A 15,983-nucleotide genomic window follows, 5' to 3' on the forward strand; every position below is an offset into this window, starting at 1 on the left:
CTCCTCCTGCTCTTTAGAACCCCTCCTTTTGCCGCTAGCAGCGAGGGCTGTTTTTGTGGCTCAGGAACATGATGGGACAAGCAGGTTTGCGATTGTCCAGCAATCCTTGAGTGCTTCAGGGCTGGTGCTCCTTAGTAAGGAGGATCAGGAGAGCCAGGCCTGCTGTGAAGTGCGCAGTGCTCTCTGAGGCACAACCCTCAGGTTAGGCCTTGCAGTGTCTTCCATCCTGTGGTTCAGAGTGACTTTTCTGAATGGAATTCATTTCCCCCCCAGCTCTGCTCCTTTTATATTCTTTCCACATCATCTGGCAGCAGGTCAGGCGGCTCTGAATATTGCCCACAGATTGTTAGCTAGTTTACTTTTTGGCCCCTGGCTTGTCCTTTGATGAAGGAATTGATGTTTTAGATTCAGAATTATGTTGCTTAGTGAAGCCATTCTAATCCATGACTTGGAATGCTCAAACTTTAATAAGGCTAGATTGCAGAAATTTTGAAATAACCTCATTACCTATATACAGTAGGTCCTCTTTACACCCCCCCCTCCCAATTATCTGTAGGTGATAGGTTTCAAGACACAGAGGGGGCACCTGGAGCCTGGAGCCTTCTTCCTTACTAATAAAATAGTGTAGAAAATTTATGTAACTATACTCTTTATCTTGAAATCTGATTGTACTGTATGTCTTAGCAGCTATAGTAATGTTTTTTGTTTTTTTTTTTGTTGTTGTTGTTTTGTTTTTTTGAGACAGGGTTTCTCTGTAGCTTTGGAGCCTGTCCTGAAACTAGCTTTTGTAGACCAGGTTGGCCTTGAACGTACAGAGATCTGCCTGTCCCTGCCTCCAAGTACCAGCTTGTTTGTTTCTTGAGACAGTTTTACTGTATAGCCCAGGCTGGCCTCACTTTCCCAGTCCTCCAGCCTGAGCAGGATTATAGGGATGTACCATCATGCCAGGTTCTTTCTAATTATGGCGAGAAAGTGAAGGAAGTACCTTCCAACTGCCTTTTGTTATGTCAGACCTGCTGCGTTGCTAGCATTGCTGCTCTTGTATTTTGGGGCACTTGGATCAGTAAAACAAGGGCTGCCTGAGCAGAATGGTGCTGCAGCAGCCAATCTGATAACCAAGTTGGTGACAGAGTAATAGGAGGTAGCAAGTACAGCACTGTGTGCTGCGTGGAGAGATGATTTATGCCCCAGGCAGGACAGAGCTGGTTGTACATAACTCTTCAAGCTTGGTAGAGTGTCGTGTGGTTTTAAACCTATACATTGCTTATTTCTGTACTTTTCTGCTTACTGTTTCGAGATTGTGGTTAGTTGGTACCTGAAGCTAGAGAGCATGAAACTGGGGTTAGGTTGGTTGATGCCAGTCTCGTCTGTGTCTGTCATACATCAGGCACTTTTAAGCAGGTTGCATGCATGACCTTAGTTAACTCCTATCAGCCCTTCAGAGAAGTTCCTGCCCCTGTGCCCACATTTTACAAAGCCAGAGTTGCAAGAACTAAAATAACTTGCTTGATGTTCCCAACTTTTTAATTCGAGCAACTTGGCTTCTTTTTGTTCTTGCTTGTGATCTCTGTCCAGTGCTGGACACAGCTTCACCTGTGGTGTTTCGTGGAGCCTTTGTCTCACTCTTTCCCTGGGGAGCAGAGAGAGTTTGACACTGGGAAGGTATTCTCTAAAAGAGCTACTGTTTGTCATGACACTGTTTGGGGAGCTGCCCCAAGAGATCGGCTTTGCCAGGGGCAGATCCTGGGCCAGCTGGTGGAGTTATACCAGTTGACATGGCTGCCAGTGGACAAAAGTAGTACTTCTCAGGAATTAGAGATGAAAAGAGCTGCCAGGATTGTGAGTGATTCTGTTCCTCCATATTAAAGACCCCATCACCACCTCCTACATTGTATGTAGAGTGCGATGTAGAAAGACCTCTCAAAAACATTGAAAAAAATTTAAACAAAGTGTGCCATCTCTCATTCCACCTTAAAATGTCTATGCTGTGTCACATGGTGAGTCACTCATAGAATCTCACTCCTATCAGGGGCTGATGTAAAGGATTGCCTTTGAGACCAGCCTTGGCTACATTGCAAGGCTGTCTCAAGAAACTATGTGTTGCCAGGTATCTTCAGAATAATGGGTCAGATAGAAAAAGGGGTTGCACTGGGGTGTTTTGGGATTATAGGAGATCTTCAGCCCCATATGGTGTTAATGTTAAGGATTTCTCTCCAAAGGCAGGCCACACGGACCCGCCACACACTTGTTAACAACTAAATGTTTGGCTCGCTGCTTACTCTCTGTGCCTTAGTTTCCATATTAATAAAAGAAGGTTCACAGTCATGTGAGTGTTGTGAGGCTTAGGGGCCTTGTACATGTAAGGCAGTACAAGCTATGACTGGCAGGTACAGCTGCCGCCACCTGCACCCTGTTTGGCCTCCTCCTGGTGGCCCTTTACCGACATCTCCGACCTGTCACACATGCTTTGTCTTCATAAGAAGTCCCGCCCTCTGCTCATGGAAGTGTGATTTGAGCCAGCCGTGGCCATATCTCTGCAGTAATGAGTGTTCTGTCCTGGGCTTTAAGAATTGCAGAAGACACATCAGTTCTTGGAGTCTTTGGATCAACTTGCTTGGAATCCATATCCTGTCTTCTAAAAAGAATTAGACCATTTTCTTCCTTGACATCCTACAAATGCATTGCTAGCAGTTTGTGTTTTATTATTTATTTAATGGCTTAAAGTGGATTTAGTTTTCTTGAATAAACTCCTTTTTAATAACTCAGCCATACATTTTCTTCCTCTGTTGCTAGGTTGCTATTAAAATCATAGATAAGACCCAGCTGGATGAAGAAAACTTGAAGAAGATTTTCCGGGAAGTTCAGATCATGAAGATGCTTTGCCATCCACATATCATCAGGCTCTACCAGGTAGGAGGCCCGCAGCCATAGAGCCAGGACAGCCTGCTGGTCCAGGGCTGGTGTTGAGAAGATGTGGGTGCAGGGAATGTTTGTATGGTCATCTTAGCATCGCCCCACCCTTTTTTCCTTGCTCAGTTCTTAGTAGCCTTGTTCCCCTGGCTGTTTCCTGGGGAGCTCTTCCTGTCCCCTTGCAGGTCCTTTGCATCTGTTCATTGATTCTCCCCAAGCATTACACAGAATGAGCCAAAGGGTGAAACGTTTCCTTGTTTGTATCAGACTTCTTCAAGCAGCATGGAAACTCAAAGGGAACAGAGAACACGTTATCTCCTCATGTGATTATTTAAATGCCAGTTTAAAATTATGAATTATGGTGGTGAAGGATATCTCAAGAATGACTTCTTGTCTTAATCAAAACCCCTGTCTTCCCTTTTCAAGAAAGTACTGGGCTTAGTTCTCCAAGCCATCCTTAATTGTTTTTGATAATCTGGAGTTAAATAGCTTATCATGGAACAACTTTCTGTTGTAGTTTTCTTATCTTCCTAAGAAATAAGCCTGCCTAGTGCCATCGTCAAAATGACTTGCTTGCCTTACGGCAAAAGCATTGAATCTATTGGGTGGAATTTCAGACCTATGAGAAAAGGAGGACTTCACCTTAGAGAAAAGATATTTTGGGGAGAGGGTGGGCTGTCTCAGATTGCAGTGCATTGTGTGCATTCAGCCAGCCCTGCTCACATCTCTGCAGCTGAGTAGTCATCTCCAGAGCTGAGGGAAGTGGCCACCCACTCTCTGTATGCGTTGCTGTGAGTCTGCAGTAGATGCTTCCTGACTCAGGCGTGTGTAAGGCTGGAGAAGCACACCACTGGTACAATGGGCAGACTTGCATAGGCTGCTGATTTTTTATGGAAAAGAAAACAAAGTGAGGCATTTGTGGTTAAGCCAGCAGCTGTAGGCCTCTCTGGCATCAGCTGCTCTCATGATGAAATGAGTTCAGTTGTCAGACCTGTTGAAATGTATCTTAGTAAACGATGTTGGGCAACAGCTACCTTCCTTAAGAAGCAACTTAAAGACCTTCATGATGCTGTGACTTGCACAGTGAGTGGTCGGCGTCTTATCCTTGGCTCCTTGCCTGTCTTGATAGAGTAAATAAATTTTAGTGTTCCCCCCCCTTTGTTTATTTTGTTTTGCTTGTTTTGTAACACAGCCTTATTCTGTAGCTCAAGCTAGTCTCTAACTTACATCTGCAGAGTGAGTGAATGTGCATAACTTACTGGAGACACAGTTTTGAATTCCTGAGAAGTTAATAGTAAAAGATTTGTACCTAATAAGAGTTAAGAAAAAGGAGGACTATAAAGAAAACACATAATACTATAGGTGGAGTTTTCTTGTCTAGCAGCCACTCTCAAACACACTGAGACTTATATAAATTATAAATGCTCAGCCAATAGCTCAGACTTATTACTAATTAGCTCTTACAACTTAATCCATTTCTTTTCATCTCCGTGCTGCTCCGAGACTTGTAGCTTTTACCCCATCCCCAACTCCTTCTGTGCCTTTGACTCCTCTGACTCCAGACACTTCCTCCTCCCATCATTCTCAGTTTGGCTTTCCTGCCTAACTTTATCCTGTTCAGCTATTGACCAGTCAGCTTGTTTATTAAACCAATCAAAGCGACATAAATTTACACAGTATACAGAAGTATTATTCCACACACAGTACAATTCTTTTTTTATCTGAACACCTGCAATATATTTAATATAGGACATTTTTTTGTCATGTAAGTGAATTACAGAGACAGGTCTCATAAAGAATGGGTTGATACCACCAGTTTTAATGACTTGTAAAAGGACACAGGCTGTTTTATTGGAAAATGAACTTATTATGTATTCATTTATATAATGGAGTTTTATAAAGCTATTAAAAAGAAGGGATAGACCCAGGCTTGGCGTCACGTGTCTGTAGTCACAATACTTGGGAGGCTAAGGTAGGAGGATCACAAATTCAAGGCCAAGCTGCACTATGCAGTAAGTTCTAGGCTAGGCTGATCTGTATAGTAAGGCCCGCTCTCAAAAAACTCCTCCAACCAACCAACAAATGACACACATACACACATAAAACAAGATATGTGTGTGTGTTCCATCACTATACATATGTCATGTTAATGTGTACAGATAAAAAAGCCACCAGCAAGCAGTATAATTAATAAACTATAATATAATTAAGGTGTAGGTCTGTTGTGTAACCTATGGCTACATCAGTATGGCCAAAGTAACTGAGGAACTAAATTTATTTTAATTTTAGTTAATTTTAATGTAGAAACTGAAGCAGTCTAAAAAGTTTTAAAGATCATTGAAACGATAATGTTTGTGGACATATTGGTGTAAACTATGAAAGTTACTTCCTGCTTTTTTTTTAGATTGTGGCCAATTAGATCCACTCGGTGGCCACAGCTCACTTGTGTTCACCTGACATCCTTAGGAGAGGTGCCCAGTGCTCAGTGCCTTGGAAGAATGAGGTGAAGACAGGAGTTAGAAGCTCCAAGCTTTCTGTTTATGCCCTGGGTGCTTAAAATGTTTATACTGATCCTGGCAAAGAGGAAAATAACACTATGTATTTTTAAAAAGTAGCAAAAAATAGAGACTGGACAAAGCATAAGTGAATGTGTTCATTATTGAAAGGTTTGGCGTTTTTATGGGATCCCCCTACTTTGAATAAATGGTCCATGGAAAGGAAAATTGAAGTCCATTTAAAATTCAAGTCCTGTGTGGTTTTTGGGCGGTCCTTAATGAGTCCCAGTGTTTTCCCTAAGGCTCCTGCCCTGGCTTGGGGGAGGGGAAGGAGCGCTCGAGCTGCAAGTGATGGTGAAATTGAACTTTTTTCAGTTCTTAACAGCTTCAGCTTATGGATCAGTGACCTGGGGACCGAGAGGACTATGCCTCTGAGGCAGTAAATGTCTCCTGAGTTTTAGGACCTGCAGAATCCCAATTTCCCTTCGTCACAATAGTGCCTGTGCCCTCCCCACTGTGCAGTCCCCTGTAAAGCACTGGTTCTCTTCCTGGACCTATCTGTCACCTGTGTCACTGTCACTTTCCTGCCTTTGTACAGGTCATGGAGACAGAGCGGATGATTTATCTGGTGACAGAATATGCTAGCGGAGGGGAGATATTTGGTAAGTACATTCATTGCATCCTTTAAACAACTCTTGAGCACACCCTGCAAACCTAAAACAGCTGTCCTGTGCCTCTGTCACTTGCTCAGCTGCCCCTTGATGCTGCCCGTAATTTCAGGGTGCTTTTTGTCAGCCAGTTAAATCTCTCCACTGATTTATTTCTTTAGCAAAGGTGTTTTGTTTGCTCTAGTTGGACGGTAACAGTTGAGAGAAAAGATCTCAAAACCAAGCATTCCTGTTGATCATGTGACTGAGGGTCGTTCCAGTTGCCATGCTGTAGCTGAGGTTGCCAAGGGTGGTGAGACCCCACATGTGTGGGGGGTCCCCTGGTGTGAGGAAGCACCCTGCATTCCTTGTTTAAATATAACCTTGAAATCTCTCCCTTGCTGTGTGTACACAGTCCCAGTGGTGCTGATCACTTGTGGGTTTACCTCTTGTAACTTCTGTTTCTTGTTACACTTGACCTTAGAGGGATTTTGTTCTGGGCAAACCTAGCTTGCAATTGGTAAAAACTGAAGAAAGAATTCTCTGTGGGTACAGTGATAAACACTGCCAAATAGAGGTGAAGGGCAAACTTCCAAACTTAAATTCTTATGTCCTTTATAAGAACCAATACTAATTTAAAATACATTAAAATGTATAGTATTACTTTTAAAATAGGCATTCTTATTAATTAGAGACTATATGGTGTATTTGTGTGTGCATGTTCAGATACAAATGATAAACTTAACACAGCAGTTTTAGCATATGTGTGCATATGCTAAACTTAATTCAGCAAATTAAGCATTTGAAGGATAGGCCAGAAATGGTGGTACAAATCTTTAATTTCAGCACTCTGAATGCAAAGACGGAGATTATAGACTCTTTGTGGGAATGCAGCTCAATGCATGAGCAAGCAGAATACGCTTCTGGTATTTTGAAACGGAAGTATCATGTAATTATCGTTACAACATACCATATAATTATATGAGTAAATATATTATTAATTGACACTATTAATATTAGTGTGTGTTTGTAGGTGTATGCATGCCACGGCACGTGTGTGGAGGTCAGAGTACAGTTTGTAGGAGTTCCTTCTTGCCTTCTGCCTGGTTTTCTGGCAGAGTCTCTTCTCTACTACTTTCCTGTCTGCCAGGCTGGCTGTCCCATAAGCTTCTGGTCATTCTCTGGTCTCTGCCTCCTACCTCAGTGTTACAGACACTACAGCACCCCCACTCGTTGCACCGCTCCGGGGTCTGAACTCTGTTCATCAGGCTGTCAAGGCAAGCTCTTACCCACCAAGCCACCTCGGTGCTATTAGTAGACTTTTTAATGATCCAGTTAAGAAGAAAATGATGTATTACCCAGAGAGATCACTGAATCCTCACACGGACTTGTGCTGGAGCTCTGTGACAGAACAGCTTGCCTAGCCTGTGCCAAGGCCTAGGCTTGATTACTAGAGCTACAAACCCCAAACCAGACAAACAAGGAGACTGCACAAGGGTAAAGTGTTTCATGGCTCTGATTTTCTAAGCATCTGTGTAAAGACAGTGAAGAGGCCGTTAGTGGAGAAGTGGGTTGTTGAGGCCTGGAGGTGTGCTTCAGTGACAACATGCTGGCCTGGCTTGTATGAGACCCTGAAGTCCATCTCAGCATAGGTGAAGATGCGGGCTGCTAGTGATGGTGGTATGGGGGTTGCTGCCTATTTGCTTGTCTGCTTGAGGCGAGGCACCAAATGATTCTTGGACTCAGTTCCAAGGTCTCCAAAGAATGAAGTCTTCAATTGTGAAGATGAAATTGGGACTAATGGTACGGCGTAATTTTAAGTCCTGCATGTAAGTTCCTAGGTTTGACCTCCAGAACTAGGAGGTGGGGACGAATGTAATGAGCCAGCATGGAGAGAGCCCTGGCATATGCTCTCTTTTACCTTATGGTAAAGACCATATGGGAGATTACTTGTGGCATGAGTTCATATAGAATTCTTATCTACTGCCAAATAAAACTGATGAGAAATATTTTTAAAAGTCTACAGTATCCAGTGGACAAGCAGGAAATGAAGAAATGTTTATCCAAAAACATCTATGAAAATTCAGTAAGAAACAAGAGTTTGATGCATACACACAGACTCAGTGAGGTGGAGATAGATTCCATTCTAGACATCCAGCCAGGTCTGAGTCTAGACAGATAACTGTCTTCCCAGGAAGGGATATATTCCAGTCTAGACGTCTAGCCAGATCTTAGTCTGGACAGATGGCTATCCTGTAGGAGGAAATAGATTCCAGTCTAGACGTCTAGCCGGGTCTTAGTCTGGACAGATGGCTATCCTGTAGGAGGAAATAGATTCCAGTCTAGACGTCTAGCCGGGTCTTAGTCTGGACAGATGGCGTCTTCCTAGGAGGAGCAGAGCATTAGCATTTGTCACCTTTTCTGTTACCCATTGGGGAAGCTGTGTCTTGAAGAGTGCAGTTGAAGTAGGGGCTCCCATGTCCAGAAAAACACATTACTCCTTTGGGTCCTAAGACTTGTTCTTTTCCAGGTGAGTCAACCTGAGATCCCATCAGGCTGCCTCCCATTTTCCTTTTATAGAACTTGCAGCACCCAGAGTGTGATTGTCCCTGAGAAGTTTGCCATTGACCCCCATATCTAGTGTGTACTGGCTGGTTTTGTGTGTCAACCTGACACAAGCTAGAATCATCAGAGAAAGGAGCCTCAGTTGAGGAAATGACTCCATGAGATCCACTGTAAATCATTTTCTCATTTAATGATCATTGGGGGAGGGCACAGCCCATTGTGGATGGTACCATCTCTGGACAGGTGACCCTGGGTTCAATAAGAAAGCAGGCTGAATGAGCCATGGGAAGCTAGCCAGTAAACATTACCTCTCCATGGCCTCTGCATCAGCTCCTGCCTCCAGGATCCTACCCTGTTTGAGTTCCTCTCTTGACTTCCTTCAGTGATGAACAGTAAGCCAAATAAACTCCTTCCTCCCCAACTTGCTTTTTGGTCATGGTGGCTTCCTTGCGGGAATAGAAACCCTAACCAAGTCATAGCTCAAGTCACTAACTCCGAGGTTTCCCTGGGGAAGAAAACCAGACCATAATGCAGATAGATGCCAAAGCCTTCTCAAAGGACCTGCCTTCATTCAAGTGAGAGAGGTGTTCAAGTGTCAGTGACAACAGGGGTTGTTCTCAGAGGTACCTGAGAGGAGATTCATGACACGGCCTCAGCTATCAGCATGGTGGGCACAGAAGAGTCCCATAGAATAAGACATCACCAAAGAGCTTTCCTGCCTGGTGGTAGTGGCACACACCTTTAATTCCAGCACGCGGAAGGCAGAGGCAGGCAGATGTCTGTGAGTTCAAGGCCAGCCTGGTCTATAAGAGCAAGGTCCAGGACTGGCTCCATAGCTACAGAGAAACCCTGTCTTGAAAAAAGAAAAAAAAAGAGCTTTCCTAAGTCAAGAATTGGGGGTTTTTGTTGTTGTTTTGTGTGTGTGTGTGTGTGTGTTTCTTTTTTTTTGAAAAAAGGACTGATCAGAAAGTTTTCCTTCAAATCCAGAATTGATTGTATTATTTATAGAGCAACTCATGCCCCAGAACATTGTTTAAAACAATAAAGCAATCAGCTAAGAATTAATAGAGTTTAACAGCTGGAGGTGGTTAAGAAAAGAGTTGTTCAGAATTCAGTCCAAACCTAGATACACTGAAGCTGCTTCTCCCAGAAGAGATGACCCAAATCTGAAGAGAATGAAGGAGTCAACTCTAGGTGGTAGAAAGGAAGAAAGAACAGTTAACAAGCCTGAAGGGGAGATGCTACAATATGTCATCTAGAATGCCACTATTCAACCATAACAACAAAGATGAAGAAACCCAAAAGCATGCACAATCATTGGACAAAATGCAGACTGCTGGAAATGGCTGTTAGACTGATCACATGTTAGATTTACCAAAAGAAAAACTTTTAGAGAAACATTGTAAAGATCTCCACAGAAATAAGGACTTCACAATTGAAGTAGCAATGGTAAATGAAGGTATAATGTCACTTCAGATAGAGAATACCAAAAGGAGACATTATTTTAAAAAGACATAAAAATCATAGGGCTGGGAAATAAATAAACCATTATAAAGGTTCAACAATAGATTTAAACTGGCAGAAAGAAGAAACAGATTAAAGGATTGTCAGTAAGATTGTCCACATTGAAGCACAGAGATGAGAAGGATGAACTAAAGCAGCCCCAGGAGTTGAAGACAGTAAGGAGCTTTCTGTGTGCACAGTGGGCGGAGACAGTGGGGAGCATCCTGTATGCACAGTGGGAGGAGACAGTAGGGAGCTTCCTGTATGTTCAGTGGGAGGAGACAGTAGGGAGCTTCCTGTGTGCACAGTGGGAGGAGACAGTAGCGAGCTTCCTGTGTGCACAGTGGGAGGAGACAGTAGGGAGCTTCCTGTGTGCACAGTGGGAGTATCAGGAGGGCCTAGAGGACAGAGGTGGAAACTGTAAGAAAAGAAGGTTGTGAACCTAGTAGATGTTTCAAAAACAGTAGCCCACTGTTGCTGGAGGCCACTTGTTTGTTTTGTTGTAAACAAAATTTACATCTTAAATTAATCCATTTCTATTAATCTGTGTATCATCATGTGGCTGTGGCTTACCAGCAAGGTTCTGACTTGGCTGTCCCTGGCTGCGGCTACATTGCATCTCTTGACTCTGCCTTCTTTCTCCCAGCATTCAGTTTTCCCTGCCTAGCTCTGTTCTGCTTAGCCATCGACTAAAAGCAAAACTTCTTTATTCATTAACCAATAAAAGCAACACATATACAGAAGGACTTATCACACCATTTCCCTTTTTCTATTTAAATAAAAAGGAAAGTTTTAGCTTTAACATAGTAAAATATAACAAGACAAGTAACAAGCAAAGATTTACAGTTACAATATTTAGATCTACTTTATCTTTTATCATAACTAAAGAAAACTATAATTATAACTGTTCTTCAACTCCATCAAAGACTCCAAAATGATATAATATTACCTAAGTTAACAGGAAGTGCATTGTAAGCAACTTCCAAAACTCTTGAATTGACAGAGACATTTTGCTGCCTAGACAGTCACCCAAAGTTCTTCTGTACCTTTGGGGCATCCATCTTCAGCCTACTGGCCCATAGTATCCAGCAGACTTTTCCATGAAGCAGGAAATTTCAAAGACAGTTCCGCCTATATTGGTAGTTTGTCAGTCGCTTCTGTGTCTTGCAGAATGACTAGCAGACTCTTTCATGAAACAGGAACCCCGAACGACTGTCTCACCTTCTTTAGGCAGCTTTAATATTCATTTTTTATGGGTTCTGCAAGTCCATTCAAGCAGTTCAGGCAAGAGTAGTTTCTGGCCCAAATGGCTAACCAACTCTATAAGGAGCCTCTTCACTGCCCATTTTTCTCTTGAAGTAATTGATGCTGCCGAAGAAGATGTGTCTCATGTTATGAAAAGTCTAAGTTCTTAAAACATTTTAAATGCCATATTCTGAAGGTCTCTGAAAGATTTGAAGAATACTTATCTAACAGAAATATATCTCTATATATCTAGAAGACCTAACTAACTTGACTAGAAGCTTGACTGTTATAGATGACTCTCTATTAACCTGTATTTCTTAATTATACATTGCATTTTTAAATGAGCTGCATAAACACCTTAATCAAGAGCAGAAATATACATATAACAAAATTGATTTTAGTTTTGTATTAGTAGACCAAGGTCCATACCAATACAAATCTTTATAGCATATCCCCTTTAAAATGCAAACAAACATTTATAAACAATATTTGGGAATTTGGGCATAGTTCTCTCCAAACTGCTTCCTGCTTTGTGTTGGGTGAAGTAATTTTTGCGGGTATTCACGGTGATCGTTCAGGGGCTCTTGGTTTATCAAACCACATTAGTCTGGAAGGAATCCATAGATTCTCATCTTCTGTGGAAACAAAAGAAGAGCCTCTTTTCCAAAGCAACATATCCTTAGACCCATATTTTTAAAATCAGATACCTTTAAGATATATATGGTGGTTTAGCTTAGCATCTTGCACAATGAAATACCTCTCTGTACTTAGCTCCTTCACAGTCAAAAATTCAAAGAAAACACAATAATATACATATCCAGACTCTCTGTGTACTTTCCATCTTTATATGGCATATTTTTTTATTTCTTTAATCTATGACTATCTGTACTTTGTCTCGTTATTATTTGTTGTCTTTGAATTTATGACTCCTGAGGAAGGAACAACAGCTGCTAAAAGACATTTGATTACAAATGTTGCTAGATTAATAGAACATATATATATATATATATATATATATATTGAAAATGTTATGACTTCAAAATTTAAGTCAAAAGATAAGTTACTTTGGAGAAGAGATTTTGCTTTAGTTTCCACAGGAAATAAGATGCTATGGATTCATTCTAGGTTAAGAAAAATCAGGTTTGATCAAGGAAGACCCCCTGAAGAGTCTCCGATAGAAGCAGATGTTCCAGATGATCCAATATTTCAGAGGACCCCTGTTGGAGTTTTGTCTGAGTCCTACATCCAGAACAGTTTCAAGACCACTGACTGAGATGATCAAGTCTCATAGGATACTCCAGTCAGGACATGAACATAATTCTCAGTTTTCTTTAGGTCCCCATAAGATGATCAATGCCCCAATCAGCAGGAAGTAGCCTCGAAAACTATGCCCACATACCTGAAAAATGGATTATAGATGTTTTTCATTGTTTAGAGTGTTGGTTACAAGTTGTTATGGATAATGGTCTGGAAAAAAGCTAAACAAAATTAGATTCAGAATTCTTGTTTAGAAGAAAACGGGGGAGGGAGTGCTGTGGGACAATGGTCTTGTACCCTGTAAAGATTTGTTACTTGCATTTTAATAAAATGCAGATTGGCCAGTAGTCAGGCAGGAAGTACATGTGGGGCGACCAGGCAGGAAGTATAGGGGCAATCAGAGTAGGAGAATTTTGGGAAGAGGAAAGACTCAGTCTGCAGTTGTAACGCAGACACAGAGGAAGCAAGAGGAGAATGCCTCGCTGATAAAAGGTACCAAGCCACATGGCTAACACAGACAAAGATTATGGACTAATTTAAGATGTAAGAAAGAGTTAATAAGAAGCCTGAGCTAATAGTCCTACCAGTTTATAATTGATGTAGGCGTCTGTGTGTTTCTTTGGGACTGAATGGTTTCAGGACTGGGCAGGACAGAAACCTCATTCAATAGCCCACATGTTTAAGAACCTCATAGATTCCAAGTGTAGGCTAAATACAAAGGCCCACAAATAGAAACATCACAGGGAGAACTAACTGGTGTAGTCAAACACAGGGAGGAAACATGGAAGGAAAAAGACACCTTCTTAAAGGAAAGCCCTATATGGAAAACAACTGACTGTTCAGCAGAAATGATAGCACTCACAGTGCACTGGGGTAATGTTCAAATAAAAGTCTGTCTACCAAATCCCACCATCCCACAAAATCATTTTTCAAAAAAGAAGGAAAAATATTTTTCTAAGTAGCAAAACCCCAGAGAAACTGTGCTAACAGGTTCACTCTCCAAAGACAGGAACCAATGAAGGACATTCTTTAGGCTGAAAGCAAGTTTTTCTAGATGATCATTTAAGTCTACCCACAAAATTAAGATAGGAAAGAGAAACGAACCTAACAGCAGAGGTAATTTTGTAGTTATACAAGAAGTGATACATATATTTTTCTCTTGATGTATTTATTTAAAAAGCTGGTGTGTGAAATGCCATGTTGATGATACAGCTACAGCGACAACATGCGTATACAACATGCGTATACAACATGCGTATACAAGTGTAAGCACAAGGGAGATGTGAGGAGAAAACCTCATTTGCTTAAGGGTTCACTGCAAATGGCTAAGTAATACATCTAGAAATACACTGTCTTATACTGCCTTATTGGTTTACAAACATTAACTGAGTAGTGCTAGAGATAGGGATAGTAATAGTGCTGTAAAGGAGCCACGGACATGAACGCTAAGCCTCCACTCCTGGACAGCTCCTGTGCGTGCGTGTAGTAAGGCTAGTGTTTGAGAAGTAAAACTGTGAAGGCAAGTGAGAAGGCAGTGTGAGCAGGAAGCAGAGCCACCAGGTGAGTATGCTATGTGCACCCTGCATTTCTTATTGTCTCCCTCCAAGGAACCGACTTTTGCTGCAGTCCTTCATTTCAAGAAGGTTTGAATATTTGGACAGATAGCTTCACCCTCTAGAACTCAAACAAGCGTTTTGTTAGCCAGGTATGGGCTGGTATCTCAGTGTTGAGGAGACTGAGGCAGGAAGATTCAGTTCCTGGTCAGCCTGGGCTGAAATAGTTAGAGCCTGTCTCAAAAAGCAAGCAAGCAAACAAACAAAAATGTAAGCAAGCAGGGGTTAGGAGTGTGCTGCCTGTTACTGTAAAAGATCAGACCTGAGTTCTAAGCCTAGTGTTTGTCTCCCAGTAATGCACACAGATATGTATGTGCAGAGGCATCGTACTTGTAGTGTCCCATGGGAACTGGGGCTTTGGAACTAAAACAGGTTGGTTTTCTGATATTTGCTGTGTCCTAAGTCCAAAAGCCTTTGTCTCTGACCAGAAAGTGAGGGTTCCCATACCTTCTGTCAGCACCTATGCAGGTAAAATGGTCAGCTTTCATGTAAGGTAAAATCTCAGACCCTCTGAATATAAGAAGCAAGTAAGCATTTGCTCTTTTTCTTATTATTATTGTTTACTTAAACAGAACACTTGACTAGAGGTCAGGGTTGAAGCTACAGTACTGAGGAAGATATGTCTGACAGTAACTTAATGAAAACTAGTGTGTACGGAAGGTTTATTGGGACAGGTAGGCCATGACTGAAATAGGAGCACAGTTGTAAAGAAGCGGCTATGATGGGAGAAGTGGCGATACATATGGGTCTGGCCAGGTTTTTTAGGTAGGAGATTATGAAATCAGGTACTCATCCATCTGCTGACTTTCGATGGGTCATATGCGAAGAATTAAGCGTATGGTGTATTTCAAGCTGGAGAAAGTAAAATTAGCTGCTGTGACAAATGAGGAAGATAGTCATCAAGTAGTTAAAAGAGTCTGTTATGGGGGCTGGAGAGATGGCTAAAGGTTAAGAGCACCGGCTGTTCTTCCAGAGGTCCTGAGTTCAGTTCCCAGCAATATGGTGGTTCACAACTGCTTAGAATAAGATCTGGTGCCCTCTTCTGGTGTGCAGGCATACATGTAGGCAGAACACTGTATACATAATAGATAAATGAATTTTTTTTTAAAAAAAGAGTTGATTGAAGCTCCTATATGTTGAAAGCCATGACTTAATATTCCTCTGTAGAAAACTGAGTAATTGGCACCTAATTACCTGTGTAAATGGGATAAGACAGATGCATAGGGAATTATGACCTGCGCGTGCACAAATATTGAGGCTATACAGTAATGGGTTTGGTCTTACACTTCAGCAGCAACGTTATACAGTATAATCAGGATAAATGATCATGCAGTAGAATACAAAAAGCTGGAGGTCAAGATAAAGTTGAAAACTAAGTGTGTCAGGCATAAGAAGGTCAGATAAAGTCTAAGAATATGGCCCCTATGTGGTAACCACTAGTCACGTGTTGCTGTTGGTTTTTGGAAGAAGCTAGTTCAACTGTGGAACTGAACTTTGAATTTAGGGTACTTTGCAGTGGCATTTGAACTGTAACTGAGCACTGTGTGAGCAATTTTGGCTGCTACAGAAGTTAGCTGCCACAGAGAAAGTACGTTCTCTAAGATCACCCTCTCTCTGGCACCAAATGCAAATTCAGATATTCCCTCAAACTCACTGAGATTTGATAAATTGCCAGAAGGACTCACAGAGCTCACAGATGTGCCTTCTTCCAGGGAAAGGTTACAGTTAAAATCAGCCCAGAGAAGATG

The 15,983-nt window shown here is 41.8% G+C and overlaps 1 protein-coding gene across 3 annotated transcripts in view; it reads left to right on the forward strand.

The window, feature by feature from the left end:
- Positions 1 to 15,983, forward strand: part of Sik3 (SIK family kinase 3) — a 223,496-nt gene that overhangs the window by 111,865 nt on the left and 95,648 nt on the right. For all 3 annotated transcript variants that reach the window (XM_038321273.2, XM_038321274.2, XM_038321275.1), the window contains exons 2-3: positions 2,794 to 2,910; positions 6,004 to 6,067. In XM_038321273.2, the coding sequence (XP_038177201.1) occupies positions 2,794 to 2,910; positions 6,004 to 6,067 (181 nt within the window). The remainder of the gene's footprint in view (positions 1 to 2,793; positions 2,911 to 6,003; positions 6,068 to 15,983) is intronic.

This window comes from Arvicola amphibius, chromosome 3 (assembly GCF_903992535.2).
Source record: "Arvicola amphibius chromosome 3, mArvAmp1.2, whole genome shotgun sequence".
Taxonomy (NCBI): Eukaryota; Metazoa; Chordata; class Mammalia; order Rodentia; family Cricetidae; genus Arvicola; species Arvicola amphibius.